Source organism: Ambystoma mexicanum, chromosome 10, assembly GCF_040938575.1.
Source record: "Ambystoma mexicanum isolate Mex_15411 chromosome 10, UKY_AmexF1_1, whole genome shotgun sequence".
NCBI lineage: Eukaryota > Metazoa > Chordata > Amphibia > Caudata > Ambystomatidae > Ambystoma > Ambystoma mexicanum.
In genome coordinates this window covers 1,024,982,027-1,025,008,480 of record NC_090932.1, presented here as the reverse complement: position 1 = coordinate 1,025,008,480, position 26,454 = coordinate 1,024,982,027, and the positions used below count along the sequence as shown (strand labels likewise).

General features: G+C 48.2%; 1 protein-coding gene across 6 annotated transcripts in view; it reads right to left on the bottom strand.

Annotated features, from left to right (window-relative positions):
• Window positions 1-26,454, bottom strand: part of ABCC5 (ATP binding cassette subfamily C member 5) — a 2,124,586-nt gene that overhangs the window by 1,088,229 nt on the left and 1,009,903 nt on the right. For all 6 annotated transcript variants that reach the window (XM_069618835.1, XM_069618837.1, XM_069618838.1 and 3 more), the window contains one exon: window positions 9,189-9,332. In XM_069618835.1, the coding sequence (XP_069474936.1) occupies window positions 9,189-9,332 (144 nt within the window). The remainder of the gene's footprint in view (window positions 1-9,188; window positions 9,333-26,454) is intronic.

Below are 26,454 nucleotides of genomic sequence, written 5' to 3'. Positions count from 1 at the left end.
CTGGAGCCACCTCTTAAAGAGCTGCACCTTGCCTGGCGCCCTCTGCCGCAGGGCTGCACGGGCAGGGAGCTGCCCTGGGGAGATCAGTTATGGCTGGTGGAGGCACCAATCAGGAAGGGTGTGGGCAGGATGGGAGGCAGGAGAACAGGGAAGTGGATGCGGAGAGGGTTCAGAGCAGAGAGGGCAGCAAAACGGAGCTCAGATGAAAAATTAACAGATCCACTATCGCCTCATCCAGCCTTCCAAGTCCCCTGCAGGGGCATCTCTTTTTTTTATACCCAAGGATTAGACACCGTTACCCCATGCCATTGATAATGGATATCCTCGAGGCCTTTCAGGGTGCCAATGTATTCTCTAAACTGGATCTCAGGAGCGCTTACCACCTGCTTAGAATACGCGCTGGAGATGAATGGAAGATGGCCTTTCGAACACCGTTTGGGCTTTTTGAGTATCAGGTGATGCCGTTGGGCTGGCCAACGGCCCTGCGATTTTTCAACTGTTTATGGACAGGCTGTTCTCAGATCTCATGTTCTTGTCGGTCATCGTCTATCTGGATGACATCCTAGTCTTAACCCCTTCTCTCCAAGAACATCACACCCATTTGCAGGAGGCTCCACACCGTCTTCAAGACCATCACTTGCTCGCCAAACCAGGGGACTTGTCGATACCATATCTCAGATTCATCCTGTCGGATCATGGCATCAAGATGGATGAAAGAAAGGTGTCTGCCATTATTGACTGGCCCGCATCCTCGGTCAAGGAGGTCCAAAGGTTTCTAGGGCTAGCCAATTTTTACCAGCCTTTTGTGCCAAAATTCTCGGAAGTGGTTCTACCCATAACTAATCTCCTAAAGAAGACCTCAGCAAAATTCCAATGGACTTCACAGGCCGGTGACAGCTTCAACTGATTAAAGGACCTGTTCTGCACGGCTCCCATCCTAGGACAACCCGACCAAGACCGGCCCTTCCTTGTGGAGTCATACGCATCAGCCGCTGCAGTGGGCGCCGTCTTGCTGCAGGAACACAATGGGTTGGAACACTTGATTGCCTACCTCTCCTGGACCCTCATGGCCAGTCAACCCAAATATTCAGTAATAGAAAAGGAGCTTCTAGCCATGAAACTGGCCTGCGAGGAATGGCGTCATCTTCTCCAAGGGGGTTTACACCCTTTCCTAATCTTGATAGACCACAAGAACCTACAAGTCCTTCAGTCCATGGAATGTGTTAACTCTTGTCAAGCCAGGTGAGCAAATTATTTTGCACAATATGACTTTCAAGTTACATACCTACCATGTAGCCAGAACACTCTGGCAGATGCCCTCTCCTGCAAGTGGTCCTCTGACACTGCCACAACTCACCAACCCAAAAGGTTGCTTCCCAGAAACCGGATAGTAGCTCACGTATCAACATTCTTACAGAAGGTCAAAGAAACCACTCTCCTGGAACGGTCGTCCATCCCCCGGAATCAACCTCTCTCTTAGAAGACAAGGAGGGTCTACTGTTTCACAATCAATAGTTGTTCATACCAACGGCTACCCTTCACGAGGAGGTCCTTAATTGGTGCCACGATAACAAAACAGCCGGCCAAAGCGGTCAGTCCGGTACCTTAGAATTGGTCAGTCGCTCCTTCTACTGGCCCAACTTGAGGAACGATGTGGAAGAATACACAAGGTCGTGTCCCACGTGCGCCAGAAGCAAGCATCCCACCACCAAACACATTGGTCTACTGGAACAAGGGCCTCTACCATCTCGTCCTTGTAGTCATATCACTACAGACTTCATAGTGGACCTTTCCGATGTCCCAATCTTGCACTTGCATCATGGTCACTGTCGATTCACTGACCAAAATGGCACACTTCTCTCCACTACCCAGAATACCTACTGCGGCGAAGATGGCCGGAATTTTCATCCGTGATGTGTTTCGCCTCCATGGATTGCCAGACAAAATCCTGTCCGATAGAGGAAGACAATACACCTCTAAGTTTTGGAAAGCCCTGTGTGAGCAGTCAGGAGAGGCCTTTCTCGTATGGATTCTTTCCCCAAACCAATGGGCAGACGAAACGGCTCAACCGCACCCACAAGCAATATCTAAGGTGCTATATCAACCAACAACAGGACAACCAGGTGTCGTTACTACCTACTGCAGAGTTTGCATTCAACAACTCTAGGCACTCGGCCACAGGTATCTCCCCATTCTACGGTACATATGGTCAACATCCTGATAGCATTTTTCCGACTTGCACAGGACCTACAAACCTACCAGCTATTGAAGCCACCTAATCCAGGATAACTGAGGCTCACAAGACTGCGAGGCTCAGCCTAGAGGAAAGCCAAAAGACTTACAAGACTCAAGCGGATCGCCATCGAAGAGAGTGTCCCGACTGGAAGGTGGGCTCACAGGTCTGGCTGTCTACAAGGTTCTTACCTCGCTGGGTCCGTCCCTCCAAACTTTCTCCTCGCTATCTGGGTCCCTACTCTATAGTGGCCAAGATCAATCCGGTTGACTGTCGGCTTAGATTACCCCCGACTCTCAGTCGCATACATCCTGTCTTCCATTCTTCTCTCCATAAACCTGCTATCCGAGATCTGTCCCACTGTCCCATCCCTCGAAAAAGACTCGCCAAGAGCGACCCATTGGCGGAATTTGCGCTTCACGCTACCATCAGGGTCGCCTGGAGTATCTGGTTAGCTGGAAGGGTTACCCCCACTCTGAGGACTCCTGGGAACCTGTATCCTTTGTTCATACCCCAGCGTAGGTTAACAGATTCCACTGGGCCCATCCGGGGAAACCTGGTAGCCCCAGGGATAGGCTACTGTCATACGCCCGGGTCATTGGCACTTATGGTATCAATGGAGGTTGGGCGGCCATTGAAATGTTCCACCACGCCATTCCCCATGCTTGCACTAACGGTCTAGATGTTTTCCAAGATAGCTGCTGCCGGGAGGCTCATAGTCCTCACTCCCCCAGCAGTTGGCGCGTTGCAACCGCAGTGTGCTTTTTCCCCTGTCACTTGCGGTTCACTTCGCTAGTGTTTTCCACTTTGTTCCTTACTCTGCACACTCTTTCCTTGCTGTCTTTCTCCCTGGCTCTCGCCAGTCATTCCCCGCACTAGCCTCCACAGTGCTCGGTTCTCTTCTCTGTTCCTTTATCTCTCTCTCCTTAGCCGCTTGCCACGGGTCCTCTGCTTCCTTTCTGCTCGCCCTCTCTAGGCTTCCCTTCTCTGCTTCCCGTTTTCTTTTTCGCTTTCCCTGTTTTTGCACAGTGATCTCTCTGGCTCCTCGCTCGCCCCCTCGCGCAGGCCTCCTGGCTTCTACCCTGACCTCCCTTGACACCGGCATTACCTTTTATAGGAGATCTACTCGGCTCCAACTCGAGCCTACCTTCCAGCGGAACCACTCAGTGCTGTGACAAATCTATCACAGGAGACATTGAAGACCACACCACGCAGCAAGTCTGCCTCTATATTGGTTTTTTGTATGCCTATGTGAGACTTTTTCCCCACTTCGTCCATCTCGGGAGAGAGGCCAGAAGTCTGCAGCTGAAAGGCAGCCACTGTGGCTTCCTTTCGGGGTAGGCCCTACCTCCTTAAAAAAAAGAAGCACTACCGATCCCGAAGACGCTTGGTGAGGAACAGCTTGTATACCAGTACTTCACGTGAGGTGCAAGAGGAGGTCAGTGATTCTGGGGAGGAAATCAAGGGGATTGACACTGTTGCAGGTTGGACACCTGCTGAAGCCCGCCGTCGTCGACATGCGCCGGGGAGGAGGGTGGCGCCAGAGGACAGAGCGGTACCTGATTGAAAGAGAAGAAAAAGAAGACAAAAGTACTTCTCCGGGGAAGAGTACATAGAATTACTAGGCCAGAGGCCTAACCCAGGATCGCTGGTGAAAGTGGTCCGTTCCCGTCGATGCGGAAGGGAAGACTGGAGAGTGGCGCTGGTGGGTGGGGTCAGGTGAGCACATGCTCCAAGGGCCACGGCCTCATCCGCATCTTAATTTAAAGGGAAAGATGATTTTTCTGGTGAAAAAGGTTCCATCTCCTGTCCGTAGCGAGGGACGCCCATACAGTATGGAGGAAAGGGAACGGGGCGTAGCAGTAAATCCTTTGAGGAACTCCTTGACGAGATGGTTGGACCAAAGAGAAGATAGTCCTGGAGACCTGGTGTAGCAGGAGATAGCTGCCAGATGCACCTTGATAGAGGTGTGTGCCAGCCCCGCCTTGGCCAAGGACAACAAGTATGGAAGAATCTGCAGGGCCGTGACCCTGAGAGGGTTAATCTGCGCCCGGCACCACATCATGAAATGCTTCCACTTGTGCTTAGACAATGATGCACTGGCCCTGGCAAGGACCTCCCTGCAGTCCGCTGGCAACTCGTACCCTCTGAACTCTAGGGCTGCAGGAGCCAAGCCCTCAGGTTAAGCGATCCTGGGTCATGATACAGGATTGCGCTGCCTTTTCTTGTGAACAGATCCGTGACCATTGGCAGCTTGACCAGAGGTGACGACAGGCTGAGAAGGTCCGGGTACCAAATCTGCCTCGGCCATGCCGGGGTGACGAGGATTATCCTGCATCGGCACCGTTTGAGTTGATTGATGACTCGCAGCAAGAGAGGCAACGGAGGGAACGCGTATAGGAATAGGCCTTCCCACGGGAAGGAGAACGCATCCCCCATGCTCCTCAGCTGGTGAAACCTGCTGGCGAATTTCTGCATTTGGAGTTTGTCACTGTCGCAAACAGATCGATCTGGGGTCTCCCCCACTTGAGGAACATGCAGTCCACCTGATCATGTTGAAGTTCCCACTCATGGCAACAGCGCAGCTCCCTGCTGAGAGGGAGTCAGCAATGGTGTTCTTGACTTCCACCAGGTAAAAGGGGATGAGGAACATCTCTTGGGCGACGGCCCAGTGCCACAAGACCTGCGCCTCTCTGGAGAGCACAGAGGATCGGGTGCCGCCATGCTTCCTGATGTAGAACATTGTGGTGTTGTTGTCTGTGAAGATCCTCACCACTTTGCCCTTGAGGGACGGAAGCAATGACTTGAGTGCCCAGAACACTGCCTGCAGCTCTAGGATATTGATGCCACAGCCACAGACCTCTGGCGTGGAGACGTCTGGTGTCGGCTCCCCAACCTGCCAGGGAAGCGTCCGTGGTGACTGTCTTCTGGTATGGGGGCTCTGAAATACTGTGCCCCTGGCGATGTTGGAGCGTACGCCCTACCACCTTATCCCTCGACAGAACTCCTCATCGAGAGCAATCTTGTCTGCGAAGCTTCCGGACACTTGGATCCAGCGAGCGTCCAGGAACTCCTGAAGGGGTCGCATCTGCAACCTGCAGAGCCGGATCAGGTAGATGCACGACGGCATCATGCCGAGCAGCGACTTGATAGTCCGCACCTTGGTGGTCTTCAGTGCCAATAGCCGTTTCACCTTGCCCAGCAGGGCCGCTATGCTCTCTTCCGAGGGAGCCGCCAGGCAGAAGACCGTGTTGAGCCTGGCCCCCAGCAACTGAGTGTTCTGCAATGGTATAAAGCAGGACTTTGGATAGTTGACAGAGAACCCCAGATCCGTCAGCAGCTGGACGGTCGCATCCCTGTGGTCTACGGCCATGTCGCTTGACTTTGCCCGGATGAGCCAGTCGTCGAGGTACGGTTACACGTGTATTCCTTGGAGACGTAGATGGGCCGCCACTGGCGCCAGGAATTTCTTAAACACCCTAGGCGCCGACTTTAGTCTGTAGGGGAGGGCCTTGAATTAGTAGTGTCTTCCCTGTACCACAAAGCACAGGAACATTCAATGCTTCTCGTGAATGGGGACGCGGAAGTATGCGTTCTCCAGATCCAGCAACGTTAAGAAGTCTCCTTCCTCCAGTTGGCAGACCATGTGCTGCAACGTGATCATCCAGAATTTTTGGGACTTGAGCTATTTGTTGAGATGCTGCACACTAGAATGGGCCTCCAATCCCCGGTCTTCTTCCTTACCAAGAAGTATCTGGAATAGACTCCTTAGTCGCTTTGGAACCAGTTCTATCGCCCCTTTTCTTATCATGGCCCGTACTTCCTGCAGGAGCTGAGGGATGTGCTGCTCCTGCGGGGCTACCGGAGGTATCCACTGACATTTTTTAAGGAACTCTAAAGTGTGTCAGTGGGCGAGAGCTGCTAGCACCCATCAGTCGGTGGAGATATTCTTCCACTCGCTGACAAAGCCTGCCAGCCCGCCTCCCACTGGGGTGCATGGATGGGGGCCCGAAGTCCTGGCTGGTTCAGTCTCGCTTCGGGGCCTGCGTGCCACCTTGGGGGCGATGACAATGTTGGCCACCTCCACCGAAAGCCTTGGAACGGCCTCTGTAGGCCTCCTGGGTCATGGACCGGGAGGGTTGACGGTACAAAGAGGACCCTCTGCCGAAACCTTTTGACAATCTGCCAGACTTCCCGCCGGAGGCGCGTTAGGAAGAGCAGCGTTGCTGAAGAGTGCCCAGGGCACGGGAGTCTCTGTGTCCGTCTTAATGGCCTACAAAAACTCGTCGACGCCCTTCCCAAAGAGGTTGTCACCATCGAAGGGCATGTACAGCACCCTCGTTTGGACCTCCTGGCGGAGGTTGGTGGCTTTCAGCCAGCCACGACGACAGAGGCAGACACTGTTCCCCCATCTGCTAGAACCCTGTGTCCGCGATGTCCAGGGCCACTGTGATGGCATGGTCCGATGCCACCTCCCCTTCCTGGCGGATGGAGATCGCTTCGACTCGCTTGTCGTTGGGCAGGAACTCCAGAATATACCACAGTTCCCTGCTGTAGCTGGCCAGGATTGCAAGTGTGTTGGCTGCCTTGACTGTTGATGCTGCAGAGTAGATCACCTTTCTTCCCATGGCATCTAACTTCATCCCCTCGCTATTCGGAGGAACGGGGGATGAAGATGAAGTGTTGGACGACTTCTTCCTCGCTGCCGCCGAAACCACTGAGTCGGGGAAGGCTGCGATCGTAGGCACTTGGGTGCAGACTCCGGCACCCGGTACTTTTTCTCCAGCCTATCCCTCTTGGCCCGGGCTGTTGCTGGAATCCTCATCAAAGCTACGCCCTCCTCCCAAACATCATCCAGGAGAGGCACCACAATGATGGTCTTCCTCTTGGCCTCCCGCCATTGGTAGAGGAAACCTTCCTTCTTGGTCTCTTCTGGCATCAGTTGGAAGAGTTTGGACGCTCTGGCGACAATGGCATGGAACGACCCCATCTCATCTGGAGGCGAAACCCTGGGCTGTGGCGGACTGGCCGCCGTGGCAATGTAATCGTCCGTAGTCGCCGTGGCCGTGTCTGTCCCCCTGTCTGGGTCCCTAAGGGAGGAAGGCACGTGGCGCTTGTGTGGAGGTTGATGCAGTGGCATAGGGTGCCGCTTCCTCTTTTTTGCCAGAGGTTGATCCGGGGGCCACCGGGGCCAGAGTCATCGGCATCCTTTTCTGAATATCTGACACCAAGGTGTGTAGGGTCGAAAGGATGTCCAACGATATATCTGTCGGCGGGGTCGGAGTGGTAGGCCTACTGAGCCCTGAACCGTCGTTGGCATTTCCACCGTCGTCCCCCAAGTCCTCCTGGATTGTGTGTATGGACACCTGGTCCTCCTTGTTGGAGGAAGAAATACCTGTGCCCTGGAGTGCACCCTGTCCTGAGGCCTCACCCCCTCCTTTTTTGCATCCTGGGGGTGGGGTTCGGGCTTAGGGATGGCATCCTTTTTTCTGATGTCTTCTGCACCGGCATGGCTGAGGCCCCTCCCGCCTCGGGGGTAGGGATACTCTGGGCACCACTGGGGCTACATTAATTGGGTCAGCCTCTTTGACCTTCGAGAGGGCAGCCACCACCAACTCGATCATTGAAGACGACTTCACCTGGACCGCCTGTGCCTCCTGGGGCAGGTCGGTCACCTTTCTAGCACCTTCGTCTTCTCTGGCTTTTCCTGCAGCTTCGCCAGGTTAGCCGATTCCCTTTTAGAGCGATGCCTGGAGATGGAGGCAGATGGTGAAGATGAACGCACCCTGCCCATCACGGGACCTGCTTGCGCAGCGACCCCGACGGAAACGTACTTGCGGTGCTTGGACTCGGTCTTGGGCCCCCACGGACAGATCGCATCCCGCTCCTTGGACCGGCCAGTCCTGGCTGAGGCATGCCCCTGCTTGGCGCAAGGGCTAGCGGCCTGAGCGCTGAGCCACGCCGCCAATCTACTGTGACAATCCTTCATAGTTCGCTTGGAGAACCCGAGGCAGATTTCCCAATACACTTCCCTGTGGTCTGGATGGAGACAGTAGAGGCACTGACCTCTACAAACATGTTCCGCAGTCTGCAGCTGGAGCAGACCTTGAAAAGGGAGCTTCACTCTTTCTTCTCTTCCGACATGGTCCAGAGTGCGGAACAGCCCCGATGGCCTTCTGGAATCTTCGATGAAACTACAACGATTCTTGCCCTTGAGGGGTGCTGAAACTCACTGACAAACAGATACCCGCTTGTCGGCTGATGGAGAGAAAGAGCACTCAGGCTCTGTGACAAAAATAGGACCTTTTTATCGAAAAAGGCAAAAAACATAGAATAGCTCACGGAACAAAACACAAGAACTTCCAGCACTTGAACGTGCGGTAGAAACCTGAAGATGGCTGCCAGGGGAGGGGCTTAGGAAGAGGGCAGTCATTGGCTGGAAGCAGTATTACCCAGAGTACAGTGATTGGTTTAGAGAAGAAATACAGTTTGTAAGTGAAACAATTTTTTCTTTTAGTGAGGCTTCCCGGTCTGATGACAAGCAATATTCATGAGCATGTGAATCCATGCTAGACCCCACAATGGAGAAGCTTACTCCCCTTTATGTTTGAAAACCCACTTTTCCCCTGGGATGACCTTTGGGATTCTCTCTATGCTTAGCAATGACTGTACTCTTAGGCACTCAAGGAAGAATGGTGGGAGCTGTGGGTGAATCCTCCATGTCCTACCTCCAGAGTTTATGTCACATAAAGGGCCGCTTCCTCTTCCCTGGAAATTCTCCAGCCTCCCTCAATGGGCAACAACTAGGTGACTTTGTAACATGACATTTTTAATTACAAGAGTGCAAGGACAAAACTAGCTTATCTTTGTACATTTGTGAAATAAAAAACAACACCTTGCTCTTGGTGTGAAGTGGGCAGCGTAGAAAAAAAATACAGCAACAAACCATGCTCACCTCAATGTGTGGGGTCTCTCCGAGTTGCAAGTTGTTAAAAATGGCAGAATAGTCACCATTCAAGTTCATTAGCCCTTCATGCGTTCCCCTCTCTGTGACACAGCCCTCTTTCATAAAGATCACTTCATCGCAATCAACAAGGTACTGTGGAGAAAAATAAAAAGGCACCCATCAGGATGTTACATAATGAAGACAAAGCTAAAACACTTGTTAAATCCTCCACAAAGAGAAGACAACAAAAACGTCAATGACAAGTAAGTATTATTATTATTAACGATAAGCACAAATGGCATAAAACTAGCTCAGCAAGTTAAGCGCTCATCCCAGACATCTGCATTCAGTCTGTAGAACACAGCTTTGGATCGCAGGAGGGCCGACTCAGCTCTCATCCGTCCAAGGTCAGCAAAGGTTGGGTAATAAGCAGGTAATGGCAGAGCGGTGGCGGACAACATGAGACGCTTCCTGTTGACCATTGAGAAGGGACGCAATGAGCCTGTTGCCAATGCAGTCATCTCACTAGAAGCTGAAAAGGCATTTGATCGTGTGGAGTGGGAATTTTTGTTCACGTGCCTGGAAAAAATGAACTTTGGGCAAGATTTCCAATGCTGGGTTAAGCTATTATATAACAACCCCTCTGCAAGTGTGCTGACGAATGGACTTATTTCTGATACTTTTGGACTTCATCGAGGTACAAGACAGGGCTGCCCGCTCTCACCTCTCCTGTTCATTTTGTCTATGGAGCCACTTGCGGTATGCTTACGAGCGGATAAAAACCTTCAACCTATAATTGGAAATGGCCGGAATAACTTGATTTGGATGTACGCGGACAATTTATTGTTCGCCCTTCAGGACCCTGCTATTGGTATTTCTTACTTGATGCAAGATATTCATTATTTCTCCACAATATCAGGCTATACGATTAATTGGAGTAAATCCGAAATCCTACCGATCAATAACCTGTGTCAACGGCATGCATGTGCTCAATTTCAATTTAGATGGAGTGCAGAAAAGATGAAATATCTTGGCATTTGGATTGGAGCGGATATAGTGAAGTTACCAACCATACATTTTGTATGGATCCTCCCGAAACTCAAATCAGATTTGGAAAGGTGGGGTCTTTTGAAGTTGTCAACCTGGGGCAGAATAAACTCTAGAAAAATGAATCTGGCACCTCGGATAAAATACATCTTATCCATGCTCCCTACTAAGATACCAAGAAGCACTTTCAAAGAGGTCAATAGAATTATGCAAAACCTTATTTGGAATGGGAAACCTCCAAGGCTCGCAATTGCCTTTAAAATTGGGGGGAATGAACTTGCCCAACTTCCTAGACTACCATTTATCATTCTCCACTCGCCACTTGTGCAGGGTTGCTGACTCTAACAATGAACAGTCTGACCAATCTGAATTCTTATCATGGGAGTGTGGTGCAGTTTAGACCCTAAAGCCCTGCTAACTACTAAGAGATGTAAATCAAAAAAGACCAGCGCACTCACTTCATTCTTGCCAGACTGCTGGTGTGAGCTCTCAAGTCGTATGAGTGCTGATCCCTATTTGCACCCGGATGCCTCCATATGGAATAACCCAGCATTGAAATACCAGGGTAAAACCCTCTTTTGGACACAATGGTTTGTGGCTGGTATAAAATACTTTAAAGATTTGTTTGAATGAGGCACTTGAATACCATACACTAAACTTGGCCAGATATATGAAATGGCAGACTGCTCGTTTGCTGAATATAGGAAACTGAAGATTATTATTTCGGCTTGTGTTGAGGTGCCATAATTGAATATTTAGAATACCGCCCGGGCAGCTCTAGAGATATGCTCAAGTGCATCACACCTTGCTTCTACCATGTACGGAATTATAAAAGCTAATCGAAAAGGAGATCCGAGATTACCAGCAATTTGGGCAGAGGAATTGGGGGAGGATGTTGGCTTGAGATGTTGGCAGAGGTGCTGTGAAAACACTTGTCTGGCGAGTTTGGATTGGGGCCTCAGAGCTTCTCAAACAAAATTACTATTTTGGGCCTATTTGACACCGGAGAAGTTGTTCAGAAGGCAACTTTTGGACAACAATCTCTGTTGGAAGTGTAAGTGCTCAAGAGGTTCCCTCAGTCACTTGATTTGGTCTTGTCTCAAAACAATGCAGTTCTGGGAAAGGGTTTGTGAAAGATTAAGTTTAGTCTTAAACGTTGCGATTCCCATGAATGCTTCTTTATTAATTCTAGGCGATGTTTCTTTGCTGGATGAAATTGTCTTTGGCAGGAAAATTTGGTTACTGCGCGCATGCATGATTGCAAAAAAATGTATATTGAGGTCCTGGAAATCAACTAATTCTTTTAATATTGATGAGTGGGTGGAGGAGCTGCTTACTGTTTCGACGTATGAAAAAGCCATTTACAAAAACACAGATGAAATTGACAAATTTTGGGACATTTGGAGCTGTTTCCTTGATGTCCAAGGATGAATCTGAACTTTAATTCAGGAATAATACAACCCTAGCTTTGAATATTACTGTTATGTATAATTACTTATTGTTTTATGCAATGATGTTGTAATATTCTTGTGTCTGTTGCATAGTTTATTGCAAATGTAATTCTCAGTCCTTGGCTTCAATGTTTTCTTTCTTTTTCCTTTCTTCCTTTTCTTGTTCTTTTCTCCCCTTCATGCACCTCTATTCTTTCTCTTATATATGATATTTAGAACTAGTTTGTGATGAATTATTTAATATGTTTTGACTTTGATTGACTATGTGCGGGTTTCATAGATTAATGCTATATTCTATATTTGGTTCTTATTTGTTATGAAAATAAAAAAATTTGACCTAAAAAAATAAATACATTGGGTAATAATGACATTGGTTAACATTACAGTGCTTAATAATGTGGGCAATCTGTAATTAAGCCCGATAAAGAGATTACTTTTATTATTATTAAATATATCATTGCCAGTTTGAGTCCTCACCTTTTTCAATTTCCAACCTAGTCTTAAAAACAATGAAGTGCAGAGTGGAATGTATATAACAAACTTTAAATCAATAAATACCAAATAAGAAAGCTTCCAGACTTCAATAATGCAGAGATGGAAAAGGCAGAAGAAATGCTGAAACAGAATTATCTTAATAAAGGTGCAGTCAACAACCCATAGCAATTCCACATCCTGAGAATTTGCGAGAAAAACATTAGAAGAACAGACTTCTTGAAATAATACATAAATTCAGAGGCAAATGCTTTGTATGGAAGAAAAGGTTATGGCCACAGAATAACACAAACTTCAGAACTGGCCAACAAGAGGTAGAGCAGCACCTAGGTACATAATCCACGTCTAGAATACTGTAGCCAGGAAAATGCAACAATGCAGGACAAACGGCAATGGAAACCACACGAGGCCGAAGGGAAGGCAATCAAATAAAGTGAAGAGAGGTCTTAGCATCTGAATCATTTTGGTGCCTTTCAGAAGGCAAGCCAAGAATTCAGGTCCTGACAGTTTGGTTGTCTTCAGCAATTTTTCAGGTCATTGCAAGGTTAGAGGTCAACAGCAGAACAGTCTATGTTCCAAATGTCCATCCTCAAGCAAGAAGGACATCTGTGTGGCTGCTGGTGACACTGCTGACTGAAAAGTGGAAATGATAAAGCTGGAGGATGGTGCAGCTCTTGGGATTGCTGACAATGCAGCCCAGAAACATGGTGAAGCACACTGTGTCCAGGAGAGGCAATACAGGTGATCCGAGTCTGAGACCAGAAATGTTTTAGGTTTCTTTTGTTTCTTGGTCTCGGTTAGCAACCACTGGCCTCTGACTGTCGGTGCTCTCTGTGCCTTCTGCATCCAATCAGGACTTTGCATGGGATACGCAGCATGGCTTTAAGGGGGGCAGATTATCTGAGGGGTTGAGACTCAGCTTTGTATGGTGTGTCAAGGGACGTCCTCGTCAGTTCCCTATGCTTGCTCGAAGAGGTCCAGAATCTACAGGCATCGGCTGGCATAGCTTTCTCATGATTCTTGACTTGTTACTTGTTAGTTCAAGCTGTCAGGCTATTTAGGAAATAGGGGAGTGAGAGGGTTACTCAAATCACTGGGGATATGCCACGCTTGAATCAGAGAGCATTCACAAACAGATCATATTTATTTCTGGAAATAAAACCCTTGTCCTATGAGGCAGGCAGTAGCCATGAACATATATGGCAACACCTATATTGCTCTGTTTAAGAAATGTTTTGGCTGTTAACACTTCATTGTATAGACACAGGGGTTCCCTAAAGGGACACCTCTGGGGTACAGTTGCCTGTAACCAACTAGAATCAAACAACGGCTGCCACTAACCTTACTAGCACAGAAAACACTGACTAACGGTTGGGGCTCCAGGGGCTCTCAGGGGCAATAATGGTGTTTATCTCCCGGATGAGGGCTCACAAGAGAGAAAATGGGCAAACCAGGCCAAGAAAATCAGAATGACTTGGGGCATCACGTAAGAGGTGTAGGATGAAACTGTCTCACAAATCCTGAAGGGTGTCAGGAAGTGCAGGTGAGGCCTAAAATAGATAAATCTACCATACAGTATGAATCCTTTGAGATGATGGTATAGGTTCTGCAAGCTGTACTGTTCAGCAAATACAAGGTACTGTACCTTTACTGATATCACGCACACAGTCTATTCTCGCTAAACCCATATGTTAGGGAGAATTATCTCTTTAGGCTGAATTTCCTAACCTAGTGAGTCCCCCAGCAGCTTTGCTGGATTTCTGGAGTTTGTTTTTATCTCCTGCCAAGAGTGATACTCTTTTTCTCCCACTCTTGGACATGATTTATGGTGTTCCTTTGACCGTTAATGTGTTTTATGGGCTATGGGGTCCTTTACTCCATAGGGTCTCATGTGTTTTACTATTTGTGTTACACAGCACCCTCCGTACAGTGACACAGGGGTGTCATAGTGACACCCCACCATAGACTCCATACCCTGGACTGACTACTGTCTCCCAGGGCATGTAAAGTCACCATTGGCTTTACTAGTCCCAAATTATTAACAGAAACCGGTACAAACCATCATATTGTGGACGTACTGGTCAGGGCAATTCGATTGCCCCGGGGTCTGTTAGTCTCCGTCCCCCCTGATCGAGTGTTGGCTGGTGGCAGTGGATACTACTTTTTATATTCGACCACGAAAAATATCCCTATGGGATTTTCCCATTGTTCGAGGCTACCAACTTTAATTATTTAATTCTCATAGCCTTGAACATACCACCGGTTTATTTAATTAATATTAATTCGCCGGTTGGTATTTTTTGCCAGGACTCGATTCTAAAATGGCGTTTGTGTTCTCTTCTGTGACTCCAACCCAAGTCGAGCCCTTTGTTCCACTTTTTGGCGGCCTTCTCCACAGAAGCCTCCAAAAGTGGTGCCACTCTGAGTACCACAGGGGGTGTGGGAGGGGGTTTAGGCACCCTGGACTGAGTTACCTTGGTAACTCAAGTCGCACTCTTGTGTGATTGGCCCAAGTGGTGAGCCGGCCGGCTCACCACTTAGCATGTTTGATTGACAGCTAGGCTGAGTGAATGGGAGTGTGCTGCATAAAAGCGGGGCTTTGGGGACTGGAACTTCAGAAGTCGCCACAGGACCTGAGAATCCGACGAGGGAGAAGCTGAGCCGACCTACCACGACGACACCACCGGTGGAGCCCTGCGGAACCGACTCACCACTTCCCGACGACAGAGAAGATCTCCCGGCTGGAGAGGCTTCTTGCCCTGACTGGTGGGCACAACCAGTTTACCTTCTTTTCCTCGCATCCCAGGACGTCTTCTGGTCGAATTGCCCGTGCCAAGCAACCCGGCAACCGGATAGCCACTTACCACTGGGCCGCGAATAAAAGGACCGCCCCTTTTACCTGAGAACTCCGCGGCTGGTTTCTTCCCTGGCAGTGCAACGGACTCTTGTCTTCCTCCCCGACGAGATCCTCTCTTCCCCCGGACGAAGCACCGACTTGCATCCGCTGCCAGGAACAACTGCCCCCGCTGGAGTATTCTCACCACTTTAAGGTACCGTGTCCGCCAGGCCTCCCTTTCTAAAGATTGCTACAAGGTAATAATAATCCCTTAACCTTCTGGGCTGACCATCTAATTGGTCCCTTTCTTTGGTCCAACTCTTTTTTTTGAACCCTTTCAAGACTTTTGTGCACTGCAACTGTGTGACCTTGGACACATTTCGTTCTGATCCTCTTAAAGTGGATCCGGCCTTCTGAACTCTAACTTCCCGGTTTTACTTTGCCTTCCTCTATTGTTGTGTTCTTGTGAAAGTGTTGGGATCGGTTTCAAATTATACTCTGCTTTTCTCTCCCTTTTTATAACAAATTATTGGAGTGCCATCTGCGTTAAGCGCTCACCGCTGTCTGAAAATAAGTGGGGCTTTACTTAAGAATTGTCTAATATTCTTTTAAGGGAGTGTATATCTTTTAGTGACCGTGTTTTTGAACTGCTTAACATAAGTGCCTGTGTGTTTTACTGGATGTGGTTTTAAATAAATAATGATATCTCTTTTACACCAAGCTCTGGTCAGTGTTTACTTGTTCTACTGTGCTCTTTTGACCTATTGTGAATACTCTGCATACTGCCTAACTCTTCTTGAGGGAAGGCTGACTGCTCAGCTACAGCTACCAAGTGAATCTGTGTGGTACAGACTGCTACCAAGTGGGTTTACTGCCAAACACCTGTAGTCTTAAATCTTTTGCAGTGGTCCCAGAGGGAACTGCACAGGTTTCTGCCTAACACCATATGACCCAGTAAAGCCTGCCACTGCCATTTTTAAAAGTCAATGCACCAGGCTACAGACCACCTATAAGGTGCCAGTGATGCAAAGATAGACACTACCACACAATAGTCCTGCCATCCTACATCACACAACAGTGTCCTCTTCTGTAAGTGTACACTGGACAACACCTGATCTGTTCATGAAGCCAATGGGGAGACGATATCCTTGGTGAATGATTCCTAACTGTACATAAACATATAACAAGTCCATTGTACAATGGAATACTAAAGTGAATATTATCCAGTCAAAGTAAAAGTAAAATTACCAGATAGGAGCCAAGTTCACACAGACTGAAAAAGTTAAAATTGCTCACCATAGTGACTACAGAAAGTCTTTAGCCCCCTTTCCTCCTTATGGAACATTGCGCCCTTGGTCGGATGGAATGGGAGCAAGATAAAGCTGCATTATTGATTTTAAAAAGGGGCCATGGAGCAGGCAGGATCCCACTCTAGCAGCACATTCCTTTCACATGCTCCTAGGCCAAAACACCAGTCCTTTTATTTGCACGGTCCAGTGGAAATCCTATTAGCAGGTTGTCATGGGAGAATGTTCCGCCTTTTCAGTTTTGTAATTTATTTTGGTGGCCATAAAGACTTCTGCTGACCTCCCCGGCCACTACATCCTTTTTTGACTCCCTAAAAGTATATGGTCCTGGGTGGCCTTTAAGGCTCCCAGAAGTGTTTATTAAGCAGCACCTTCGTGCCCTAGGCCGGTTTGATAACCCTTCATAGGACTTTAGGGGGTAGGCTGGTGGCAGCCAATATTTAATTTAATTTTCGGTACAGCAGGGGTGCAAGCCAGAATACTGTGTTAGTACCCCAACATACCTTTATGGTAGCCTACTCTCTGCCATTTTGTATTAGGGGTTTCCTTTGTTCAGGGGAACCACGAGGCAGCCTAAAAGGGTCAAAGTGCACACATGGGTTCTTTTTGAGTCCAAGATGGCCCCCTCTATGGTGGTCTGAATTGGTCTAACAGTTCCTGGAGCTGAGAAGGTCACTAGATGAAATGACGTCAGGCCAAGTACGATAGTCGCTTGTTTTGCTCCTCTCCCTCATTTCTCCTCCCTTCTCCCTCATGTCGTATAATTCTCCGGCTCTACCAGAAATGTCGTCAGGCCTAGCATGGTAGTCGCCTGTCTGTTTCCATTCCCTCCCTTCTGTGTTTTAGCACTTGCTCTATCTGAAATGTCACTAGGCTGAGCATGATAGTTATTTCACATTCTTTTGTTCATGGCCTGTAAGAATGCTTTGTATTTTCCCTTGTTTCCTCCCTTGTCATGAAGCGCTTTGAAATACATTGTGTATAGGCGCTCTATAAATAAACCACCATATCATATCATATCTCTGCTCGCACTTAGTTTACTTTCCATCTCGCCTTTTAAATGTCCTCAGATTCAGGATTTTGGCTCAATCTACAGACCCTATCTGGTTCCCCCAACGCCAAGGTCCACATTCTCTGGTTCACAGACCACTTCAGAAAGACGCCCATTCAATTCCTCCTCCTCATCCGCATCAGTTATGATGATGGACTGGTGATTTGCGCAGTCTTTTTGAGGTCACGCCCCCAACTCATCTATTTCCCGGTGAGTTGGTACTGCCAGATGATGGGTTAAAGTGAGTGCATCCACTCTTTCATTAATGTTTGCCAGCAAAATGGAGTGCACCCTTACCTCGTCCCATGTGTTGTTGTAGAGTGTAACAATCTCTGGACCATGTTTAATGCAGATAACATTGGAGAGGTCAGACTATTTGTTCGTCCACCTCTCTCTGAGTGTGGTGGATATTGCTTGTCCCGTTAGAGTTGCAATTTCTTTGGACTTTAACTGGATAATCCTCCCTATCTTAATTTTCCATGAAGTTGGTTAGCTCGGTCGGTGAACCATGGATTGAGGGGTCTCATGTGTGGTTAATGATAGTGTGCCCATACCCTCTTCCTTCTTCATGAAACATCGAGCTGTGTGCTCAATTAGGCTCAGGTTGAGAATCTCATTCATATGAGTCCTGTCAAGTCTTGCCAGTGTTTTAACTCACGCCAGTTTATTCTTGATGTTTAAGTTTGGTACTTTCAAAAAGTCCTTAATAGTCTTACCCGCAATGGGGTGCAGGACTGGATGCAGTGATGAGCTACAACCTTTAAACCCTGTTGTGGGCTTTTCCCTTCCTTGTTTGGGGCGTGCACCTGTACATAGGATCTCCTCAATGGTTTGAGCCACCTACATTTATGAACCATGTGTGCAAGTACGTTTATCCCCTAAGTTGTTCATCAATTCTGCTACCATTACGTGTTCCCCAGTTGGGCAGTCCTGTGCTTTAGCCCCCAAAACGCTTTCCTCCAAATTGGGCCTATGCACCAAAAAGGTCCGGAATTCTTTGTGTTCTACCAGGTTTACAAATGTTCCTCATAGTTGGCTTCTCAGTCCTGTATGGACAGCCATGGACTCCAACAAGAGAGACCAGAAAAACGTATTAACTCAAGTATCTGGCCCACAGTAGTCAGTAAACGTTTGGGGGGGAATTACAGGCGAGTGGTCCAATGACCATAGTCATAAACAAAAAGGTGCATCCGGCTCAAAGGACCACTTGTCCCACAGTCGCTGCATGCACCTCAAGTGTTTTTCTCCTCTTTAGGGCTTTTGCTCTCCAACACCCGGCTCGTAAACAAGGGATGAACAATACGCTGGTTCAAAGGGCGGAGCCCCACAGTCGCCTTGGTATTGTCCGTATTGTCTGGTTGCGGATGTTGTCAAATCCAGAGTACTCTACTACTTCAGAAAAAAAAGCAGGGAGTGGGGATTTACAGAGAGCTACAAGGAGTTTGCAGAGGTCAGAAGCGACACGTCAAATAGTCACGTCAGTGTTTAACAGGTAATTACTGCTGTGCTTACTGTGCCACAGTACCTGGGTGGTCAAGCTGGGGGACTCTCTGCTGCTGCTCCACCTGCACCCACAGACCACTTCTGCCGCACCACTTATCTGTTCCGTGGTGAAATTATGTTTTGAGGTCCTTCTAGGCAGTTCACAAGCTCAGGCCACTCCTCCAAGCAGTAAAAACAGGAAAAATACCCACAGACCACTTCTGCCGCAGTACTTATCCGCTCCACATTCTGCGATGAAATTATGTTTAAGGTCCTTCTAAGCAATTCACAAGCTCAGGCCACTCCTACAAGCAGTACACAGAGAGAAAATCCCCACAGACCACTTCTACTGCACCACTTACTTTTAGGAGTGGACTCATTTGTACCAGAGGCAAGGCCTACTTTGTTTAGCCCTTTGACCCTGGAGACCTCAGGCAGTAAGTTGCCATTGGTGGTTGCTGATCACAACACCATATGCCTTAATGCCAGCCCACAGAGAATGACTGCCAAGTCAGTCATTGATGCCTTACTGAATGACAGTCCCAAAGGTAGGTCCTCTACTGTGAGGGTGAAGTGGCCTGTCAAATGTCACCCAACTGTCATCCACAGGAAGATGGTCTGAGAGACAGACTTGTCTAAGCTCTCTTAAGTTTGATGGGAGCATTCAGTGAGCCCCAGAAAAGGAGGTGGGACCTTATTTTTATCAAACTTACTTAGTAAAACCCTGAAAAAACGGTGTGGTCTGGGCCTTGCCATGTTTCATAGCTTGGCAAGAGAAACTATTCAGAAGGCCTTGGTGGGCCTGTCCAGGTTGCCATAAACGTCCTATGGATGGTATGGAGGATCCTATCTTGAGAGATAGAATTGGAGCCCTGCTTATGGCTACAGAATGGGAGCCATGGAAATCGGTATGTCTCCCTGCCCCGTGCCAAAGCAGCCCTTCTAATGGCTTCAGTGAGGATGAGCTAGTGTCTCCTTATCTGACTCCACATCAACAGGATGAGCTGGAGATTTTGCTGAGGCAATCTCCCTCCTTGCTGTCAATAACACCCCTGATAACAGATTGGCGTAAACCAGGCTGTATTCTGTGAGTTGGTGAACCCCACCAGGTTTGCGTGCTGATGGTTCAGAACAGAAGAGAAGTTCTGACAGTTGGTGTGAGGTCTACCCTGTGTTGAAACAAGGAGTGTTTGAGCATTTTAGCTGTCTAGAGTCTAGTTCTGAGGATCTAGAGAAACATACAGGTAAAGCCAGCTCGGGATTCTGTATGGACACTAGAGCTCTGTATTATGTCCCCAAGACAGATACATACTCCTCACTAAGAGGTAACAACTTGGTGGATCTGCTCTGTACTGAAAAGTGCAGCCGCCTGTATGAGCTCCATGAAAACATATCCCTTGCAGTGTATGCTAAGGAGGAGACAGCAGTTTCAGCATTCTCAGATCTTTGCTTCAATGCATAGACTTCTGAATTGGTGGCTGCAACTGACACTTGTCAAATGAGATTATGCCCTGTTCTGAATGGGAAAAAGGATCTCAGCAATACATGTCTGGATGACATGGCAGATTCAACCCCCACTTGGAAGGAGCTCGGAATAGCTTCCCTTCGGTTCTGGTCTCTGATCGAGGCAGCCAGTTTGTTTCAAACTTCTGGAAAAAATGTTGTGCAATGGCGCAGATCGATGTTCGACTATCTACCAGTCACCATCCCCAAACTGACGGCCAAACCAAGAGAACCAATCAGACGCTCGAGCAATATTTACGGTGCATGCTGCACCACGAACAAAGGAATTGGAAAGACCTACTATGGATAGCCGAATATGCATATAACAATTCTTTGCATTCAAGCACGGGAAAAACGCCCTTCTATACCCTTTATGGCAGACATCCACGTACCTCTGAACTAGACCTTCCAGCCAGCTTAGAAATGCCAGCGGTAAAAACTCTACACACAACCATTACTCAGGCTTTCAAAAGGGCAAAGGAATACTTTATTCATGCCAAAGAAAAACAAAAGAGATTCGCCAACCAACACCGGAATAAGGCCCCTGATTATCAAGTAGGAGACAAAGTTTGGTTAGCCGCTAAATTCGTACCCATCAAGGGAACCCGGACCTTTCATCCCAGATTCTTAGGACCCTATACCATTAAGGCAATTATTAACCCAGCAGCCGTGAAACTGGATTTACCACCTAATCTACACATCCAGCCAGTATTCCATGTGTCCCTCCTGAAACCAATGCCACCTGCACACGGATTGGGACACCACCTAAGCCCATACTTGTTGACAGAGAACCAGAATTCGAAGTCAAAGATATCTTGGACTCTAAATACTCTAGGACCAAGCTATATTATCTCGTTGATTGGAAAGGATTTGGACCACAAGATAGATCCTGGGAGCCCAGTGAGAATATCCACACACCACGTCTAATCAGGAAATTCCATCGGAACTTCCCAACCAAACCTGGGCCAGACAGAAGGAACACCATGGGAGGGGCCTTAGGGGGGAGTGCTGTCACGACCTTTGCCCAAAACCCCCTCTGGCAAACCCATTGGCCAGGTGGAGTCAGGACTCGGGCCTCTAGAGCCTGGCATCCTCTTCAAAAGCCCTCATGGGGCCAGTCCTGGCACCTATGGCGCCAGGCTTATACACCATGAAAAACAATGTGCTTGGGAACTACTTTATTGTATTGTCAGCCAACATGGAGGCATCCACATAGCTTGGTTCCTAAGAACCAAGATATGAGGTCTAGTGTTTTGGGTGTGGTAGCTTAGGGAGTATTTTACCTGGACTATTTTGTTGGGACTATTTAAACCACACCCGAGCAAGACAACACGCTTCGCGTTACTTTGCAGCTTGCAACATGACGCTCACCGTGTCCAGCTATTCCCTCGAACCTCGGAGAAGCAGAACCTGCAAGGAGACAATAGGAGCATCATTAGCAGCAGCATCTTACCTGCAGTCTTCATCTTTAAACACTCGCAGCTACTGAGAACAGCTTCCTCAAATCTGCACGCCTCCCGGACAGAACAACCTGAAAGAGGAAGATAGAAGCAACATTAAAGAAAGCAGTAGAGACATTTACAAATTACGAACTGCTCAAAAGGCTTACCTGGCTGGTCGCCTCTCGGCTGGCACCACTCCAAAATTCCACTCGCGCTGAAGAACAATGCGACCTACAAGGAAGGAAAACACAGGTTAGCAAAGGCAAGACTTTGCAGCGCTGCGCATAGCGCTTACTTACCGCATCACTCTTAATGCGCCATCATTTACCAGCGGGGCTCAACCAAGCCAGCTCGCCGCGCTGAAGCTCTGCATACCTAAGGGAGAAAAAAGACATTTTAAACAAAGAAAGGCATGCAGAATAGCAACAAAACTAAAGAACAGCAATAAGACCTACCTGAACAATATCAAACGGGCCGGCATCAGTGAAGTAACTGGACCGCACTCGCCCATGAAAGACGACGCGCCCCTGCAAATAAGGCAGGACAGAAAGCACACCTAATTGTACCACAAGGTGAGGAGAGGGCGCCAGAGGGACTGAAATCATACGAGGGTGGAGGGAGGATACTTACCCCAGTCGGTCAGTCTTGAACACAGTCCTCCTGTATTTCCAGGCAGCACCTTCCCCGCAGACCACATCAGGGCAAAGCTGAGAAGCATACCAGCGAGTAACCCGGCTGGGTGGCGTCCCTGTGGATACCAGGTGAGCGTAACAAAATCTCATCGGTTGTCAAAAATCACACCTGTGATTCCTACTCCAGCTGAGGCTGAGAGCGAGGTAAAACCTTGTGTGGTTGAACAAGAGCCTGAAGATTCAGATCTAGCAGGAGGCCAGGAACTCATTGGAGATCTTGACCCTGTGGACTATCCTGAGCTGCAGTCTTTACTGGCAGAAGGTGGCCCCAACAGGGCATACTTCAGTAGGGGACAAAGAGAATGTACAACTCTGGAAGGTCTTCACCACCAGGCAGCTTCTCAGCTTGAAGAGCAAGAGCCTGGGAAGTATAGGTTATACTGGGAAGATGGCCTCTTCTATAGTGAACCAACAGAGTCAATCCCTGCAGACTACAAGAGACTTGTATTGCCCCAAGAGAACAGACTCCAATTCTTGCAACTAGCCCATGGATGGCCTTTGGCTGGTCACTTGAATTTCAAGAAGACCAAGGAAAGGCTCTCTCTCTACTTGCATTGGCCTAAAATGGGGGCTGAGGTAGACAAGTATTGCAAGAGTTGGCCACACGTGCCAAACTTCTGGTAAAAGTGGCTCCAAGAACGTGGCACCTTTAGTGCCTCTCCCTGTGGTGGAGTACCATTTGAGAGGGTAGGAATCGACATTGTTGGTCCCCTTGATCCTCCAACTTCTTCAGGCAACAGGTTTATACTTGTTGTAGTAGACCATACTAGGTACCCTGAAGCAATTCCTATGAGGACTGTTACAGATCAGGCTGTGGCTAAGGCCCTCTTTGGTATTTTTACCAGGGTTGGGTTTCCTAAGGAGGTAATATCCGACAGGGGGTACAATTTTATGTCCCACTACATGAAGGCCATGTGGAAAAACTGTAGAGTTACCTACAAGTTCTCAACAGCCTACCACCCTCAGACAAATGGGTTGGTAGAAAGGTTCAACAGAACCATGAAGAGCATGATAGGAGCTTTAGAAGACCCCCTTAAGAAAAAGTGGGATCTTCTACTGCCATGGCCTTCTCTTTGCATATAGAGAAGTCCCTCAGGAGGGAGTGGGATACAGTCCCTTTGAACTTCTCTATGGCCACCCGGTCAGAGGTCCATTGGCCCTGATGAAGGAGGGGTTGGAGAGTGCTCCTTCCCCCACGCCAGTCAGAGTCACTGACTATGTGATAGGACTCTGGAGGAGAATGTCACACATGATGGCTGAGGCAAGTGATAACTTGAAAGCAGGTCAGGCTCAGGTTAAGCATTGGCATGACCAGAAGGCCAACATGGTCAAGTTCGCTCAAGACCAGCTAATTCTTGTTATGGTACCAACAAGGCAGAAGGCCTTGCAGGACAAGTGGATGGGGCCCTTCAAGGTTGTGGGAAAACTTGGAGAGGTGAACTATCTGGTGGACTTAGGCAATCCTAAGGAGGCTCCTAGAGTCTTTCACACCAACCGTCTAAAAGCTTATGTCTCGAGACCAGAACTGGGAGCTTTGCTTCTAGCTTCAGCTCAAGAGGAGGAGGAGAGTGAACCTCTACTTGACCTCCTCAGAGGCAAACCTTTAGATGAGAAAATAGAAGGAGTTAATCTCTCTTCTAATCTGACACCTGAGCAACAGGAGGAGTGCAAAGTTTTGTTAAATCAATTTACCCCTCTGTTTTCTCTAGCACCAGGCTTGACCCCTTGGGGCCAGCATGATATCCATACTGGTGGCTGTTTACCTGTCAAAAGCAGGGGTTACAGGATGTTAGAAAATGTAAGAACCCACATCAAAGGAGAGGTCAACAAGATGCTTGATCTCGGGGTAATAGAGCCCTCTACTAGTCCTTGGTCTAGCCCAGTTGTGTTAGTACAAAAGGCAGGATACAAGGAGTTGAGATTCTGTGTGGACTATAGAGCCCTAAATGCAGTCACTAAGACTGATGCCCATCTTTTGATGAGCTGGTGGATAGACTTGGTTCAGCCAAGTTCCTCAGCACATTTGACCTCACGTCAGGCTATTGGCAAATAGCCCTGGCTGACCATGCCAAGGAGAAAACTGCATTCTCCACCCCAGTTGGCTTATACCAGTTTATGGTTATGCCTTTTGCATTAAAGAATGCACCTGCTACATTACAAAGGATGGTTAACCATGATCTGAATGGGATGGAGGACTTCTGCATGGCATACTTGGATGACATTGCAGTGTTCAGCCCTACTTGGGAAGAACATGTTGACCACCTGTGACATGTTTTGCAGGCTCTTGAACAGGCCCATCGGACCATAGAGGCAAGTAAATGCCAAAATGGTTAGAGTAAAGTGGTCTACCTTGGGCATGAGGTAGGAGGTGGTGAAATAAGGCCTTTGCTCAGCAAAATTGAAGCTGTGCAAAATTGGACAACCCCTTCTACTCAAACCCAGGTGAGAGCCTTCCTAGGCCTCAGTGGGTCCGACAGGAATTTCATTGAGAACTATGGGTCCATAGCTTCTCCACTGAATGTCATCTCTTCTCCTAAATTCCCTAAAACGATCAAATGGAATGAAGAGTGCAATCGGGCCTTTGAAAGCCAGAAGAAAGCCCTTTGTCAAGCTCCAGTTCTCAGAGCTCCTGACTACCATCAACCCTTCATTGTACAAACAGATGCTTCCAATATAGGTATAGGTGCAGTACTCAGTCAACTGGATGAGAAAGGTAGGGAGCACCCCATTTGCTTCATCAGTAGGAAACTGAAGGAACCTGAAACAAGGTGGGCAACTTTTGAGAGAGAATGTTTTGCCATTGTGTGGGCTTTGAAGAAGTTTAGACCATACTTGTATGGATCTACTTTCATCATTCAAATAGACCCTTGAGATGGTTGATGCAAATGAAAGGGGAAAACCCAAAACTGCTAAAATGGTCAATCTGCCTCCAAGGGTTTGATTTTACCATTGAGCACAGGTCAGGATGTCACCACCAAAATGCTGATGGTCTCTCTAGGATGCTTATAACCAACTAGAGGTAAGATACTCATCCAGGAGTGGATTAGATCCTCCTGTACCTTAGTCTGGGGGCGGGGGGGGGGGGGTGTTAGGGAGAGTTCTCATTCTATGGCTAATTTCCCTTACCTATAGAGTCCCCCAGCAGCTTTGCTGGTTTGAAGGGTTTGTTTCTTTTCTCCTGCTAAGAGTGAGACTCTTTTTCCCCACTCTTAGGCATTTTTGCTATGTGTGTTCTAGGCTATTTTCGTGTTTAATGCCTATGGGATTTTCTCAACCCCATAGGAACCATCTTTATTCACATGTGTTACACAGCACCCTCCGTGCAGTGACACAGGGGTGTCGTAGCGACCCCCAAACATAGACTCCATACCCTGGGACTGACTACTGTCTCCCAGGGCATGTAAAGGCCCAATTGACTAGTCAATTTTTATGAACTAAACCAGTACAAACCATCTTACTATGGAGGTACTGGAAAGGGTTAATAGTTTTTCCCCCATGTTCATTTTCGAGGGGGTACCGTACAGTCCCTCTCTCTAAAGTTTCTGGCAGGTGGCAGTGGTTACTACCGTAAATATTCGACCGCAAATATTTCCCTATGGGATTTTCCCATTGTTCGAGGCGATCACTTTTTCTGACAGCCTCTAACATACCGCCGGTTTATTTTTACATTAACTTTACTCCGGTAGGTTTTATTTGCCAGAACTTTAATATAAATTCTTTCTCGTGTCTTTCTCTAAACTCCTAACCCAGGTTGGGGATCCTTTGTTCCTCCTTTTGGCGGGCTTCTGCCAAGAAGCCATCCTTTCGGCGCCACTGAGTCTGGGGTGGGTCCATTGTGTGGGAGGGCGAGTAGGACCCCTGGAAAGGGTTGCCTCAGCAACCCATGTCGCACTCTATCCTTATAGGCTGGAGGGTTTCCCGCCAAGGATGACCGCTCCACTGTGTGAGTGACAGATAGGCTGTATGAATGGG